Raw genomic sequence first — 15,177 nt, 5'->3', positions numbered from 1 at the left:
AAGCCTTAGCTCCTTCTCTGTGCCTGGGCTGCTACAATAACATTTCATTAGAAAGCCTTCTCTGCCAAGAGGAGTGCCCCCTCCGTTTAGCACCAGGACAAGGGAAATAATTTGAAAAGACTGACTGCTTCATTGTGTTCCAGGACCCATCTCCTTTGAAGATGATGTTATTACTTAGAAAATAAGGCTAGTTCCCTTATCTCCTAAATATAGGTCTTTCGAGTTCTTTTGCTTAGTAACTTTTTTCAAGTACAGACCACGAATATAAGACTGATTTGGAAAGTCCTAGAGCCAGCGCCTGTCCAGGATGTGAACTTGAAGGTGTAGTATCATTGTTCCCATGCCACGCACAGGACAGCTGGCTATAGGTAGTATGCCTTTTTCTGAGAAAATGTGCATAATTTAAAAATTTTATGAATCTCAGAATTTTAAACATACCAGTGATTAAATGGAGTAGTGCAGTAATCTTGCTGCTCACTAAGTGTGTGACCTGAGAGGTTCTTCATCTATCAATTAGGGCCTGTATTAGTTTGCTAGGGCTGCCTTAACAAAGTACCACAGGCTGGGTGGCGTAAATAACAGAAATTTATTTTCTCACAGTTCTGGAGGCTAGAAGTCCAAGATCAAGGTGTTGGCAGGGTTGGCTTCTGAGACCTCTCTCCTTAGATTACAGATGACTGTCTTCATGGTTCCACATGGTGTTCTCCCTCTTTGTCCATCTGTTATCTTAATCTTCTCTTATAAGGACGCTGGTCATATTGGATTAGCGCCTTACCCCAGGATCCTCATTTAACTTTAATCACCTCTTTGAAGACCCAGATACAATCACATCTTGAGGTGCTGGGGGTTAGGACTTCAACATACGAATTTGGAGGTGGGCACAACTCAGGCCGAAACAGGGTCCATATCTATTTTGTGTTATTATTGCTAGTCTCTTGGTTCTAAAGGCTTAAAAAATGCATGGCAATGTTAGACATTTCTTTCCTAGAAATGGGAGGTAAAACTTCAGGGACCTTTTCACTTTGAGAGTTCCTTGACTAAGAAAACCCAAAGGCTGTATAAGACAGTCAGGTGCTAGAAAAGATATATTTGTATCATGGATTTCTTGATCCAGCCCAGCAAGTAAACGGAAGTGCATGATGAAAAAAGCCCCTTTGCCTCCTTGTCCCTGAATAAGAGTCCAGCATTCCTTTGGTTGCTGATTCCAGATGTGCTTCTACAGATGTTCCTCCTTCTAATCCAACCTCTCCTGCCTTGCTTCTCCAGTGACGTCATAAGCAAATATTTGTGATAGTTTCTTGTCACCATGGTGACTAAAGAAGCACAGCCTGGTTCTACTTCCAGCTTCACTGTCAGCTCTGCTTGAAGGAGGGGACAGCCCTCCGGGAGAGCCTTAGCTCACGCATGAAAAACCATATGTCAGGTAATGGGGGACAGCAGCCCACAGTGCTGCCTTTAGGAATCTGTCTTGTGCCTGTTAATTTTCAGGCACAAGGATAATCAGGGACCCCAAAGGGAGGCCACTGCAATCCCCTAGAACTTTTTTTTTTTTTCTAACAATAAATCTACTTGGGCTTTACCAAGTGGAGAGTTATACATTCTAAGACCCTGCTGCTGCTATTGGTTCACCAAGCTACTTTCCAGATTGACTAGAGGCACCTTCTCTAGTTTCATTTCTTCAGTATCCTAGCTCCAGAATTCAGCTGTCTCCTCAACTTCCATTTTCATTTGTCTTTCACTCAGATTCTCTTAATAGACTGCTTTTTCGCCCTCACATTTATATAATTTGTTGTTCCATATCCATCCCCCAGGTGATTTCCTGTTTGAAGAACCAGATCTTATCTTTGGGAGATTTATTTTTAAGCTCTCATCACAATCACCCCAACCATGCCAGAAAAAGGGCAATATTAGAGTTAGTTGTCCCTTTCCCTGTGCCTATAAAACTTATTTTTCATCCCTTTTGTAGTATTTTTAGTAACTTTGAGATTAGAAATTTAGAGGATGGGAAATGCCTATAAAGGGAGAACCAAGTTGATATGGCTTACTCTACTCGTACTTAAACACAATCAGTTTTACATTTATCAATTTTTTTAAATACTGAAATTGTTTTAAAAATGTAAACATCAAGTAAGGTATGATGAAGTCCCTGTGGCCACAAGAGGAAACAAGAACAAGGCTTGGAAGGAAGAAGTTTATTATACTCACAGGTCTCAGAGTGGGGGTCACTGTGTGCCACACAGTCATAGAGGAAAACACCAGGGCAGTCAGGAGGCAGAAGGGGCAAAAGGTTTAGCTCCGAGTCTTTATTGAGATTTCGGAACGTGAAGGCGGGGCAAACAGTTTAGAATTGGCTAGTTGGAATAATTCCTGAGGGCTTTGGGCTATAGGAGTAGTCTCTAGTTGACCACTACCTGGCCGTGGGATGATTAAACCAGAGGAATAGTGCCCCCTGGGGTGTACAGGCAAGATAGAGGATATAGAGCTCTGGATTCATTAGTTTCCATATCAAAGGCATGCTCTTAGGCAAGTTGTTATCTAGGAGTTAGCTAGCCATGTGAGGGGCAGTCTCTCCTTGGGTCTGCAAGGCCTCCACTTGCCAGAACATCAAGAACACTGAAAATAAGAAAATATAGTTAATATAATTGGCCCTGTGATGAATTAATGCAAATAGAGAAGTACAGAAATACAGAATCTAAGAAAACATAGTTAGAACAGGGATTTTATGTCAAATTTAATTGGAGGAGAAAAGCTGCAATAAAAAAATTGTGTGTGTGTGTGGTGAAATATAACAAAATTCACCATTCTAACCATTTTTAAGTAGACAAGTGGCATTAATTACATCTACAGTGTTGTGTAACCATCATGACTCTCCATTTCCAAAGTTTTCATCACCCCAAACAGAAACTCTGTCCCCGTTAAGCAATAATTCCCCATTTCCCCCTCCTCTTAGCGTCTGATAACCTCTAATCTACTTTCTGTCTCTGAGTTTGACTATTCTAGGTACCTCATATAAGTGGAATCATAAAATATTTGTCCTTTTGTGTCTGGCTTGTTTCACCGAGCATACTGTCTTCAGGGTTCATCCAGGTTGTAGCATGTGTCAGACCTTCATTTCATTTTTATGGCTGAATACACCCACAAACATATACATTGTATGTATATGCCACATTTTGTTTGTCAGTTCATCTATTGTTGAACTCAGTTGTTTTCACCTTTTGGCTATTGTGAATAATACTGCATTGAACCATGGCGTATAGTATCTGATCGAGTCCCTGTTTTCAGTTCTTTTTGATACATACCAAAGAGTAGAATTGCTAGGTCATATAGTAATTCTATGTTTAATTTTTTGAGGAGCTGCCATACTGTTTTCCACTGAGGCTGAGCCATTTCATTTTACATTCCCTCCAGCAATGCACCAGGTTCTAATTTCTCCACATCCTTGCCAACACTTACTATTTTGTTTTTATTATATCATTGTAGTAGGTATCTTGATGAAGTGGTATTTCATTGTGGTTTTGATTTGGTTTTCCCTTAAGACTAGTTATGTTGAGCATCTTTTCATGTCCATATTGGCCATTTGTGTGTCTTTGGAGAAATGTCTATTCAAATCCTTTGCCCGTTTTTAAGTTGAGTTATTTGTCTTTTTGTTGTTGAGTTGTAGAAATTCTTTTATGTATTCTGGATCTGAAACCCTTATCAGAGGTATGATTTGGAAATAATTTCTCCCATTCTTTATCTTTTCACTTTCTTGTTAATGTCTTTTGTTGCTTCTACTTTTGATGTCGTAGCTAAAAATCCATTGCCAAATTCAAGATAATAAAAATTTACATCTATATTTTGTTCTTTTTTATTTTATTTTTTCATCTCTCTTTTTTTATGGTCTTAGCTTGTGTATTTACATTGTTGATTCATTTTCAGTTAATTTTCGTATATGGTATAAGCTAGGGGTCCAGCTTCATTCTTTTAGATCTGGAAATCTCATTACCCCAGCGCCACTTGTTGAAGAGACTATTCTTACCCTTCGAATGGACTTGACACCCCTGTCAGAAGTCAGTTGGCTGGCCAGAGATGTGTGAGTTTATTTCTGGACTCTGGATTCTATGTCATTGACCTAGGTTTATCCTTATGCCAGTACCACACTTTTTTAATACTTTGTAGTAAGTTACGAAATCAGGAAGTGTGAATCCTCCAACTTTCTCATTTAGAGTCTGTTGTTAGTTTCCACGTATTTGTGCATTTTCCACTTTTCTTTCTGTTATTTGTTTCTAGAATCATTCCATGTGGTCAAGGAAGATACACTGTCTGATTTCAGTCTTTTAGAATTTATTGAGACTCTTTTTGTGGTTTAACATAGTCTTTCCTGGAGGATGCTCCATGTACACCTGAGAAGGTGTATTTTGCTGTTGTTGGGTGTAGTGTTCTATATGTCTTTTAGGTCTAGCTGATTTATAATGTTGTTGAAGTCCTCTATTTCCTTATTAATCTTCTGTGTAGGTGTTCTATTCATTATTGAAAGTGATGTGTTGAAGTCTTCAAATACCATTGTGGAACTGTTTTCCCATTCACTTCTGTCAGTGTTTGCTTTGTATATGTGGGGGCTCCATTTTGGTGTATATATGCTTTATAATTGTTTATATATCTTCTGGATGAATTGACCCTTTCATCATTATATAATGTCCTCCATTATCTCTTGAAACAGTTTTTGACTTAAAGTTTTTTGTCTGGTATTAATATAGCCATCTCAGCTCTCTTTTGGTTACCATTTGCATGAAATCTGTTTCCATTCATTTACTTTTAACCTGTTTTTGTCTTTGGATATACAGTAAGTCTTTACAGACAGCATATACAGTCATGCATGGCTCAACATCAGGAAAATGTTCTAAGAAATGCATCATTAGGCGATTTCGTCGTTGTGCAAGCATCATAGAGTGTACTGAAGGAGAACAAAATTTGCCACCCCAAAATGTGTCTTTTAACATAAGGATTATTTTAGGCTGATTTATTTTTTTATTTTTTTTCCTCCCAAAGCTCCTCGATACGTAGTTGTGTATTTTTAGTTGTGTGTGCTTCTAGTTGTGGCATGTGGGATGCCGCCTCAGCCTGGCTTGTTGAGCAGTGCCATGTCCGTGCCCAGGATTCGAACTGGCGAAACCCTGGGCCACCAAAGCAGAGCATGTGAACTTAACCACTTGGCCACTGGGCCGGCCCTAGGCTGATTATTTTTAAGAACGAAAATACTCATAAAGTTTTCCTTGTTACCTTCCCCTTAACTGTCTAAAAGAATTCAGGTTAAAAACCTGTCTCAGGAAGAGAGCTATCACCTTAGCATAACATGAACCTGGTGGTAGACAGAGAGGAACCTAGAAAAGCCTGTTTGTTGGGCTCCCTTCTGTGTTCTTCTGTTTCCGTGTGGCCATTTATTTTCTGAACATTTGCTCATTTTTACCTACCTGTGAATTGCATTCTTTCCCTTTGAAGTCCCTGACTCTCCCCACCCTAACATCTTCTTTTGTTTTTAGCTGAGGATGGTATTTAAGGTGAGAGCGTCAGCCATTTTGGTGACTTAGTCTCCCTGGGTTTCTCCCATGTTATTAAACTTTTGTTTGTTTTTCTCCTGTTAATTTGTCTCATGTCGATTTAATTCTTAGGCCAGCCAGAAGAACCTAGCAAGGTCAAGGAAAATTTCTTCCTCCCCTGTATTATTTACATAAACCTAGATGGTACACACCTAGGCTGTACAGTACTAATCTTGTGGGACCGCTGTCATGTGTATATACAGTCCATCATTGACCGAAACGTCTTTATGTGGAAGTGCATGACTGTGGTTGGGTCATGTTTTTGTTTAATCCATTATGGCAATCTCTACCTTTTGACTGGAGAGTTTAATCCATTTACATATAATGTAATTACTGACGAGGAAGAACTTCTCCCATTTTGCTCTTTGTTTTCTATACATCTTATGCCTTTTCTGTCTCTCCTTCCTTTACTGCCTTTTGTGTTTAGTTGATTTTTTTTTGTAGAGAATTTTTTTGATTCTCTTCTCATTTTTGTTTGTGTATATTTTTAACTTTTATTTTGTGTACGTATGGGTTTTTTTGTGTATTTTATATATTGTGGTTCCCATGGGGATAACATTTAGCATCCTTAGTTTTTAACCATCTAGTTTGAGTTGATACTAACTTAACCTCAGTAGCATACGAAAACTCTGATCCCACAGCTTTAGTCCCCCTTTTATGTTGTTGCTATCACAAACTACATTTTTATACATTGTACGCCCAATAACATAGATTTATAATTTTTTTATACATTTGTTTTTTAAATCATGTAGGAAATAAGTAGAATTACAAACCAAAAATACAATAATGCTTGCTTTTATATTTCCCCGTGTAGTTACCTTTACTGGCTTCTGTGTAGCATCCTTTCATTTCCCTTCATTTTCAGCTTGAAGGACTCCCTTTAGCATTTCTTGTAGAGCAGGTATCGTGGTAACAAACTTCCTCAGCTTTTGTTTATCTGGGAATGTCTTAATTTCTCCCCGTGTTTGAAGGGAAGTTCTGTCAAATATAAAATTCTTTGGCAGTTTTTTCCCAATACCTTCTGGCCTTCATGGTTTCTGATAAGAAATTGGCTTGTATGTGATGAGTCACTTCTCTCTTGCTGTTTTCAAGATTCTCTTTTTGCCTTTGGCTCTTAGCAGTTTGATTGTGTCTACATGGGTCTGAGTTACCCTCCTTGGGATTTGCTGAGCATCTTTATGTGTAGATTTATGTCTTACATTAAATTTGGAAAGTTTTCTGCCATTATTTCTTCAGAATTTCTTTTGCCTCTTTCTCTTCTGTCTCTTTGACTCCCATAATGCATGTATTGATTTACTTGTTGGAGTTTCATGGATCTCTAGGCTCTGTTCACTTTTCTTCATTCTTTTTTCCTTTCTGCTTCTCCGACTGCATAATTTCAATTTTCCTATCAAGTTTGCTGCTTCTGTCTGTTGCCTGCTCAGATCTGCTGCTGAACCTCTCTAGTGAATTTTTCATTTCAGTTATTGTACTTTTCAACTCCAGAACTTCTGTTTGGTTCCTTTTGTATTTGTTGATATTCTCATTTTTTCATACGTTATATTCCTGATTTCCTTTAGTTGTTTGCCCATGTTTTTCCTTTGTTCTTTGAGTGGATTGTAGACAGTTGTTTGAAAGTCTTTGTCTAGTATGTCCAGTCTCTGGGCTTCCTCAGAGACAGTTTGTGTCAGTTTATTTTGTTCCTCTGAATGAGCCGCACTTCCCTGTTTCTTTGTATGCTTAGTGGGTTTTTTTCTTTTAATTGAAAACTGGACATTTGAACATTATAATGTTGTAACTGGAAATCAGTGTGTTTTCTATTTGTTGTGTTCTTTGTTCTTTTTTCTTCTTTAACTGTTTTCTTTTGGATTATTTTCTATAATCCATTTTATCTCCATTGATTTACTAGCTATAAAGAATCTTTTTAAATGAGAAAAAGTTATTTTATGTGTACCTACATGTTTACCATTTCTAGTGTGCTTCCTTTTGGGAAGATCTGAGTTACCATCTGGTATCATTTTCCTTCTATTTGAAGAACTTTAGGATTTCTTTAGTGGAGGTCTGCTAGAGACAAAGTGTCTCAACTTTTGTTTGTCTGAAAAAAGTCTATTTCACTTTCATTTTTGAAAGTATTTTCACTGGGTATAGAATTCTAGTTGGACAGGTTTTTTTCTTTCAGTTTATTAAAGATGTTATTATCTTTTGACTTGTATAGTTTCTGGCAAGAAGTCAGGTCATTCTTATCTTTGGTCTTTTGTATGTAATGAGTCTTTCTAGCTTTTAAGATTTTTCTCTATCACTGGTTTTTGAGAATTTGACTGTGATGTACCTTAGTGTGACTTTCTTTGTTTTAATCACACTTAAGTTTGTCATGGTTTCTTGGGTTTATAGGATCAAATTTGGATAATTTCCAGTCTTTGTTTCTTCATAAATTTTTTTCTGCGTTCCCTCCTTCCTTTGTTTCTCCTGTGAATCCAGCTATAGCTATACTAGACCATTTGATATCATCCCACAGGCCACTGAAGCATCATTTTTACGTCTGTCTATATTGACTGATTTTTCTCCTGACTGTGGGTCACATTTTCATGCTTCTTGGCATATCTACTAATTTTTCATTGGATTTTTGATGTATTTTTTGTTGTGTTTTTTTAAAGGATGTAGAGCTTTATAGGCAGTGTTACATGCTGCTCAGTTGACCAGTTTGTCTTGTTTTTAAAGCTTTGTTAGTAGTCTTTTCTAGGGGTAGTTTAATCCTCCTACCTTAAGGCATGGCCCTGTAGAGTCTTCACTGAATGCCCTGAGTGATCCGTGAGGAATCTTCATTCTGGTTCATCAAATGCCTTTCGGCCCTGTGTGAGCTCTGGGAACTGTTGAGCTGATAGCTTCCCAGTTGCTCTTTGCCTAACTTCTGAAACTTTACCCTATATGTGTGTATCCATAGTCTTCAGGCAAGACTTAAGGGAAGGGAACCCCAAGCAGATTTCCTGAGGTTTTTTCCTGTATATCTCACTCTTCTCTGGAACTCTGCCTCACAATTTCCAGCTGTCTCAGTCTCCTTGAACTCTGCAGTCTCTTTCCTCAACTAGTGAGATTGCTGTGCTGTTGGGTAACTCTCTCCCTGCTCAGTGGTCTAGAAGGTGCCTCCAGGCAGAAAGCCAAGGAGATAAGTCAGTCTCACTTCATTTATTTCCTTCTCTTGAGAGTCACTTTTTCACTGCCTGTTGTCCAATATCTGAAACAGTTTACAACAGGAGGGTAAATCCAATCACTGTTATTCCACCATGGCTGGAAGTGAAAGTGATAGCTATATTAATGTCTAACAAAATAAGACAAAAGGCATTGTTAAGGAATAACTAGGCTGTTTATAATAAAAACTCTTAAATACACTGGGAAGATACAACTATTCTAAATCTGTATACCCCTAACAGAATAGTCTTAAAATATATAAAGCAAAATAAAATTACAGGGTGGAATGGATACATTCAGTATTGATAAGTCCAGAAAAAAAATTAGTAAAGCAATAGAAGAGTTGAACACCATGATGAACAACTTGATTTTATGGACGTATGGTGTGTGAATGCCATGCATGATAATTAAAGAATATAGATTCTTTCAAGCACACATGAGACACTTATATAAATTGAATATATATTAAGCAAAAAAAGCAAATCTTGGTAAATTTAAAGAATCCTCAAGACTCTGACTACAGTGTAATTATGTTAGAAATAAATAACCAGAAAGTCACCAAACATTACTAATTTTTTTTAAAAACCTCATTATTCAAATAAAACTGATGGAAATTAGATATTCAGAACTGAATTACAATGAAAATATTAATTTGGAGGAAATTTATAAGCCTTAGGAAGATAATATAAAAATACAAAGTCTGAACATTAATGACTTTGGTACCCAGGTTAGAAAGGAGAGAGAAATCATACAATAGAAAGGATTAACAAAGGCAAAACTTGGGTCTTTCAAAATACTAAAAATAGTCAAGTCTCTGGTGAGATTTCTCAAGAACAAAAGAGGACACAAATAACATTAGGAATGAAAAACACATATCTACGGATAACTAAAGAGATTAAAAAGAGATCATTGGGGCTGGCCCAGTGGCATAGCAGTTAAGTTCACACATTCTGCTTGGGTGGCCCAGGGTTCACCAGTTTGGATCCTGGGTGCAGCCCTATGCACTGCTTGGCAAGCCATGCTGTGGCAGGCATCCCACATGTAAAATAGAGGAAGATGGGCATGGATGTTAGCTCAGGGCCAGTCTTCCTCAGCCAAAAAAAAAAAGAGAGAGATCATGAACAATTTTATGTTAACACTTTTGAAAAGACAAATTCCTAGAATAACATAACTTACTAAAACTGACTCAAATAGGATGTCTGACAAGCCTTATAACCATATAAATATGTTGAACCTTATAAATATATTGAATCAGCAGTAAAGAATATTCCCACAAAGAAAATGCCAAGCCTAAATGATTTTATAGATGAGCTCTACCAAATTTTCAATAAATAAGTTATTTTACTTTTATATGTACTTCTGGAAAACATGAAGAGAAGGAACATTCTTCTGATAACAACTCCAAAGAAGGATGATATGAGAAGGTCCTTTACTTTTCCTATATCACTTATAAACAAGGATATAAAAATTCTGAGTAATATTAAAACATACCCAGCAGTGTATAAAAAAAGATAATTCATTATGACCAAGTTGGGCTTATCCCAGGAATTTATGGCTGACATTCTATTAGAAAATCTGTAGCTCGAATTCATTCATTATGCATTTTAAGGAGAAAAACCATATAACATCTCAGTAGATGCAGAAAAAGGATCGGGTAGTGTTCTACAGTTATGCATGTTTACAAACTCATATAAAACTAGGAATAGAGGAGTCTTTTTTAACTTGATCAAAGATGTATGCCAAAAACTTAGAGCAAACTTATCTTAATGATAAGTTAGAAACTTTCCTTAAAATTAGGAATATAGCGAGGATACTCCCTATCACTACTTATTTTTAGCATTGTACTAGAAATCCTAGCCAGTGCAAAAGATAAAAGTAAGTAAATCTTTACTTCCTAGTACTCAGTAAAGATTTCTTTTTTAAGTATGAGAATAAGAAAGAAAAAAACCTGTTATTTGCAGATGATGTAATTTGTCTACAAAGAAAATCAGGTTTTTGGAATCAATAAGAATTTATCAAGGTGTCTGGTCTGGATATAAGAGTAACCTCCCACACTCCCCCCACGCCAGCTCCCCAGAAAAGTACCTGGAATAAATCTAAGAGTTGTAGAAGATCTTTATGGAGAAAATGCTAAATCTTTATTGGAAAGCATTAAAGAAAACAAAAAAAATGAGAGACACATGACTATTTCATTTATATGGCAATTCAGTATTGGATAACTTTAATAATTCAATATTGTTTTAATATTTCAATTCCAATTAAAATCCCAACAGGATTTTTTTCTTTTTTGAGGAAGATTAGGCCTGAGCTAACATCTGCTGCCAATCCTCCTCTTTTTGCTGAGGAAGACTGGCCCTGAGCTAACATCTGTGCCCATCTTCCTCTACTTTATATGTGGGATGCCTGCCACAGCATGACTTGCCAAGCAGTGCCATGTCCACATCTGGGATCCGAACTGACAAACCCCAGGCCACCAAAGCGGAAGGTGTGAACTTAACCGCTGCGCCATCAGGCCAGCCCCATGTCAATTATATCTCAATGAAGCTGGAAAAAAATTTTTAAGATATTATTTGCCATTTTCACTATGTTGACATTTGCACTGATGTTGCAAAAGCAGTGGTGGATAGGGGCTGGTCCCGTGGCCTAGTGGTTAAGTTTGGTGTGTTCTGATTTAGCAGCTTGGATATGGTTCCTAGGTGCAGACCTATACCACTTGTCAGCAGCCATGCTGTGGTGGCGACCCACATACAAAGTAGAGGAAGATTGGCACAGATGTCAGCTCAGGGCGAATCTTCCTCAAGCAAAAAGAGGAAGATTGGCAACAGAGGTTAGCTCAGGGTGAATCTTCCTCAGCAAAAAAACAAAAAACAAAAAACAAAACCAATGGTGGATAAAGCTTTTGGTGCCTTCGCACAAATCAAGACAGTGGCATGAAACAATACTAGTAGTCATGTATTCTTCACCACCACTCACTCACTCTTAGGAAAAAAAATTGCTAGTTTCACTTAAGAATGTCCTTGATGAAATTGTACAAATCCAAACTTTGAAAAAGTGTATGGAGGAAAATCACCTGAGGGCTTAAGCTAAACTAGACACTTTTTAAATTGCCACTGTTTTTACTTGAAAGAATGACTTACAGACAAACTGCTTCTTCAGACTTAAGTATTGGGCCGCCGTTTTCTCAAAATGTGGGAAGTGAGTCAGTATTTGTTGTCAGTGATAAAATTTTCACTTTCAAGCGAAAATTAGAATTTCAGAAAACTTTTATCCACCACTTCTCAATAACATTCCAATAGGTTTCTAATAGAAAAGAACTGGCTAGGGATGGGGGAGATCAACAGAAAAATGGATAAATTATGATGTATTTATACAGTGAAACAATAGAACATAGGAAAAGTGAATGAAATACAGCTCCATGCAAAAACATGGGTGAATCTTAGAAACCGAATGGAGAGGGGGACAATGCTCAGAAAACTAAACACAATATGATACAATATTTAGGGATATACATATATGGGACTAATAAAAACAAAGCAAAAATAATGACAGTTCAGGATAGCAGTTTTCTTTTGGCTGGAGTTAGAGTGGGGATTGGGGAGCCTGGGATAGGGGAAGAGCCCACAACTAGATTCAAGCACATTGATAATATTCTAGTTCTTAGATTTGGTGGAGGGTTTACAGATGCTCATTGTATTGTTTTCCTTGGTAACTTAACATTATGTTTCATCTTTTTCTATGTATCAAATATTACAGAATAGATTTAAAATTTTTTTAATTTAAAAAGTAGATGGTGGTCATATGGGTCATTTAAAAAGATACATGGGGGCTGGCCCATGGCCTAGTGGTTAAGTTCAGCACACTCTACTTCAGCAACCCGGTTTACTTCCTGGGCACAGAACCACACCACTTGTCAGTGGCCATGCTATGGTGGCGATTCACGTACAAAATAGAGGAAGATTGGCACAGATGTTAGTTCAGGGCAAATCTTCCTCAGCAAAAAAAAAAACCCCATATATATTTATCTACATGGTATTCCACTGAATTGGATATACTATAATGTATTTTACCTGGCTAGGTTAAATATATTTGAGTTTATTGGGAAAATCATGTAACTGTTTTCTCTCGTTTTGGAGGTGATCATAGCTTGTGAGCATTTACCACATGCCTAGCATTCTTCTAATTAGTTCTTCACATGTATTAACCTATTTAATCCTTCTAACAACTCTATGAAGTAGGAACTATTATGTCTCTGTTTTAAAGATGAGATCCTGAGGCATAGAGGTTAAAGCAACTTGTTGAAGGGTGCACAGCTCACAAGTAGAAGAGCCAGAATTTGAACACATGCAGTCTGGCTCCAGGGCCTACACTTTTAACTACTATGCCTATATCACTTGCTATAATAGCATTTATTTAATAAGCTTATTATAATTAAAGGAGACTGTGTTTGTTGGTGTGGGGTGGTACTAGAGATGTCAGATGCAGTTATTGAGGTTATTAGGCCTCCTTGACAAGGCTGTGGTCCCCCTAAGTAGGGGAGGGTGGGGAGGGACAGAAGCCCAAAAGCTGCCTTCTTAAGAGCCTTTGCCAATGTGTTTGTATCTTCCCTTCTTCTAGAGACCATGGCGAGCCCAGGGAAAGATAATTATCGAATGAAGAGTTATAAGAACAATGCCCTAAACCCTGAGGAGATGAGGCGAAGAAGAGAGGAAGAGGGCATTCAGCTCCGGAAGCAGAAGCGGGAGCAACAAGTGAGTTAACTGGAATATTCTCAGACATACGGTTGGATGCGGAAGCCTCCAACTGCCGTGGTTAGCCTCCACCTTGCACTCTCACTTTCCTCTTAGGAGGCAAGTAGCTTAGCTCTGTGGGGCACTCATCCAGTCTCCTTCATTGTAAAGAAATATTGGAAGCTTTGAGAAAGAGAGAATCAATCCCTTATCCCTTTTCCATAATTTAGAACAACTTAAGACATCATTTATGTCTTCAATAGAACATTCTAGTTCTACCCCTTGTTGCCTTCTCTCTTCTTCACCCTATAGTCAGTGTTAGACCTGGCCTTCAAGCCCCAGCCCTAAGCCTGGCCCTTTAAGAAGTTCATCAGCCATTCTGGACTGCTTACTTCTGTTTCTTGAGTCCATTCTTTGTAAATCTCCCTGGGGTGAGACTATTTTAATGCCTCCCTTATTATCCTCTACACTCCACCACACACCACCACCAAATTAGTGCGCTGCCCAGGTCTAGATGCAATCACCTAACCTGCTTTTGTCCACCCCCTCTTGCTTTACCGTTATTCTTTCCTTCAAAGCCTTTTATACCCATCACCTTTTATACAAAGGGCAAAGAAGTCTTTAAAGATATTTTTGCTTATAAAAGTATTCTCTTGGGGCCAGCCTGGTGGCTCAGCGGCTAAGTGCACATGTTCCACTTTGGCGGCCCGGGGTTCGCTGGTTCGGATCCCGGGTGTGGACATGGCATTGCTTGGCAAGCCATGCTGTGGTAGGCGTCCCACATATAAAGTAGAAGAAGATGGGCACAGATGTGAGTTCAGGGCCAGTCTTCCTCAGCAAAAAGAGGAAGATTGGCAGCAGTTAGCTCAGGGCTAATCTTCCTCAAAAAAAAAGTGTTCTCTTAAAAAATGCAAACAATTAGATATAACATATAAAGCCTTTGAATATCTTTGCATGTCAGCTTATTAAGCTTGGCATTTTCTCAACTACACTAGCATTTCCTTGACAGTTACTCCATAATTTAACATTGGGTCATTCTTTGCTTCAGTGAGTAGTCTTGCTACCATCTCTTCTCTTTACTTTACTTTCAGCTTTTTAAACGGAGAAATGTGGAGCTGATTAATGAAGAAGCCGCCATGTTCGATAGTCTCCTCATGGACTCCTATGTGAGCTCTACCACTGGGGTAAGGCCCTTACATGCACTTTAGGTGGGCGTGGGAAATACCTGCTTCTACAGAACAGAAACTGGGCAGTTCACGTCATCTAGTAGCTTTGCCAACAACCGTACTAAGCTCTCTCTTCCATGGGCCCTTGTAGCTGGTCAGCCTAAGGAGTCAGTAAGGATTCATCTCTGATGGAGACACTTGAGGAAGGATTTAAGGAAAGCCATCGGTTAGTTGCCTCAGGGGTTAGGAATTACTTTCAAATGTCCCAATTTGAAGCAGCCATGGATTAAACAAACACCTTCTGAGCCTGCTGTTATGCTATCCTCTTGCCCTCAAGTCTTTAGAAAATAGGATGCCAAGCAGGATTATGTGCTCATATTTGGCTCTAGTTTGGGTTTGCACAGTCTTGAACTTGTTTTATGTTCTAGGAGAGTGTGATCACAAGAGAGATGGTGGAGATGCTCTTTTCTGATGATTCTGACCTGCAGTTAGCAACCACACAGAAATTTCGGAAACTGCTCTCCAAAGGTACAAAACCTGGTT

At 38.2% G+C, this 15,177-nt stretch overlaps 1 protein-coding gene across 3 annotated transcripts in view; it reads left to right on the top strand.

Moving 5' to 3' along the window:
* KPNA6 (karyopherin subunit alpha 6) overlaps positions 1-15,177 on the top strand; it is a 50,607-nt gene that overhangs the window by 20,825 nt on the left and 14,605 nt on the right. For 2 of the 3 annotated variants that reach the window (XM_001500028.6, XM_005607251.4), the window contains exons 2-4: positions 13,356-13,489; positions 14,560-14,652; positions 15,063-15,162. In XM_001500028.6, the coding sequence (XP_001500078.2) occupies positions 13,356-13,489; positions 14,560-14,652; positions 15,063-15,162 (327 nt within the window). Of the gene's footprint in view, positions 1-1,296; positions 1,424-13,355; positions 13,490-14,559; positions 14,653-15,062; positions 15,163-15,177 lie in introns of those variants that run through there. The other variant, XM_005607250.4, reaches the window with a different exon arrangement.

Source organism: Equus caballus, chromosome 2 (assembly GCF_041296265.1).
Source record: "Equus caballus isolate H_3958 breed thoroughbred chromosome 2, TB-T2T, whole genome shotgun sequence".
Classification (NCBI taxonomy): domain Eukaryota; kingdom Metazoa; phylum Chordata; class Mammalia; order Perissodactyla; family Equidae; genus Equus; species Equus caballus.
Note: the sequence above shows the minus strand (reverse complement) of the source record. Positions and strands in the feature narration are given on the sequence as shown.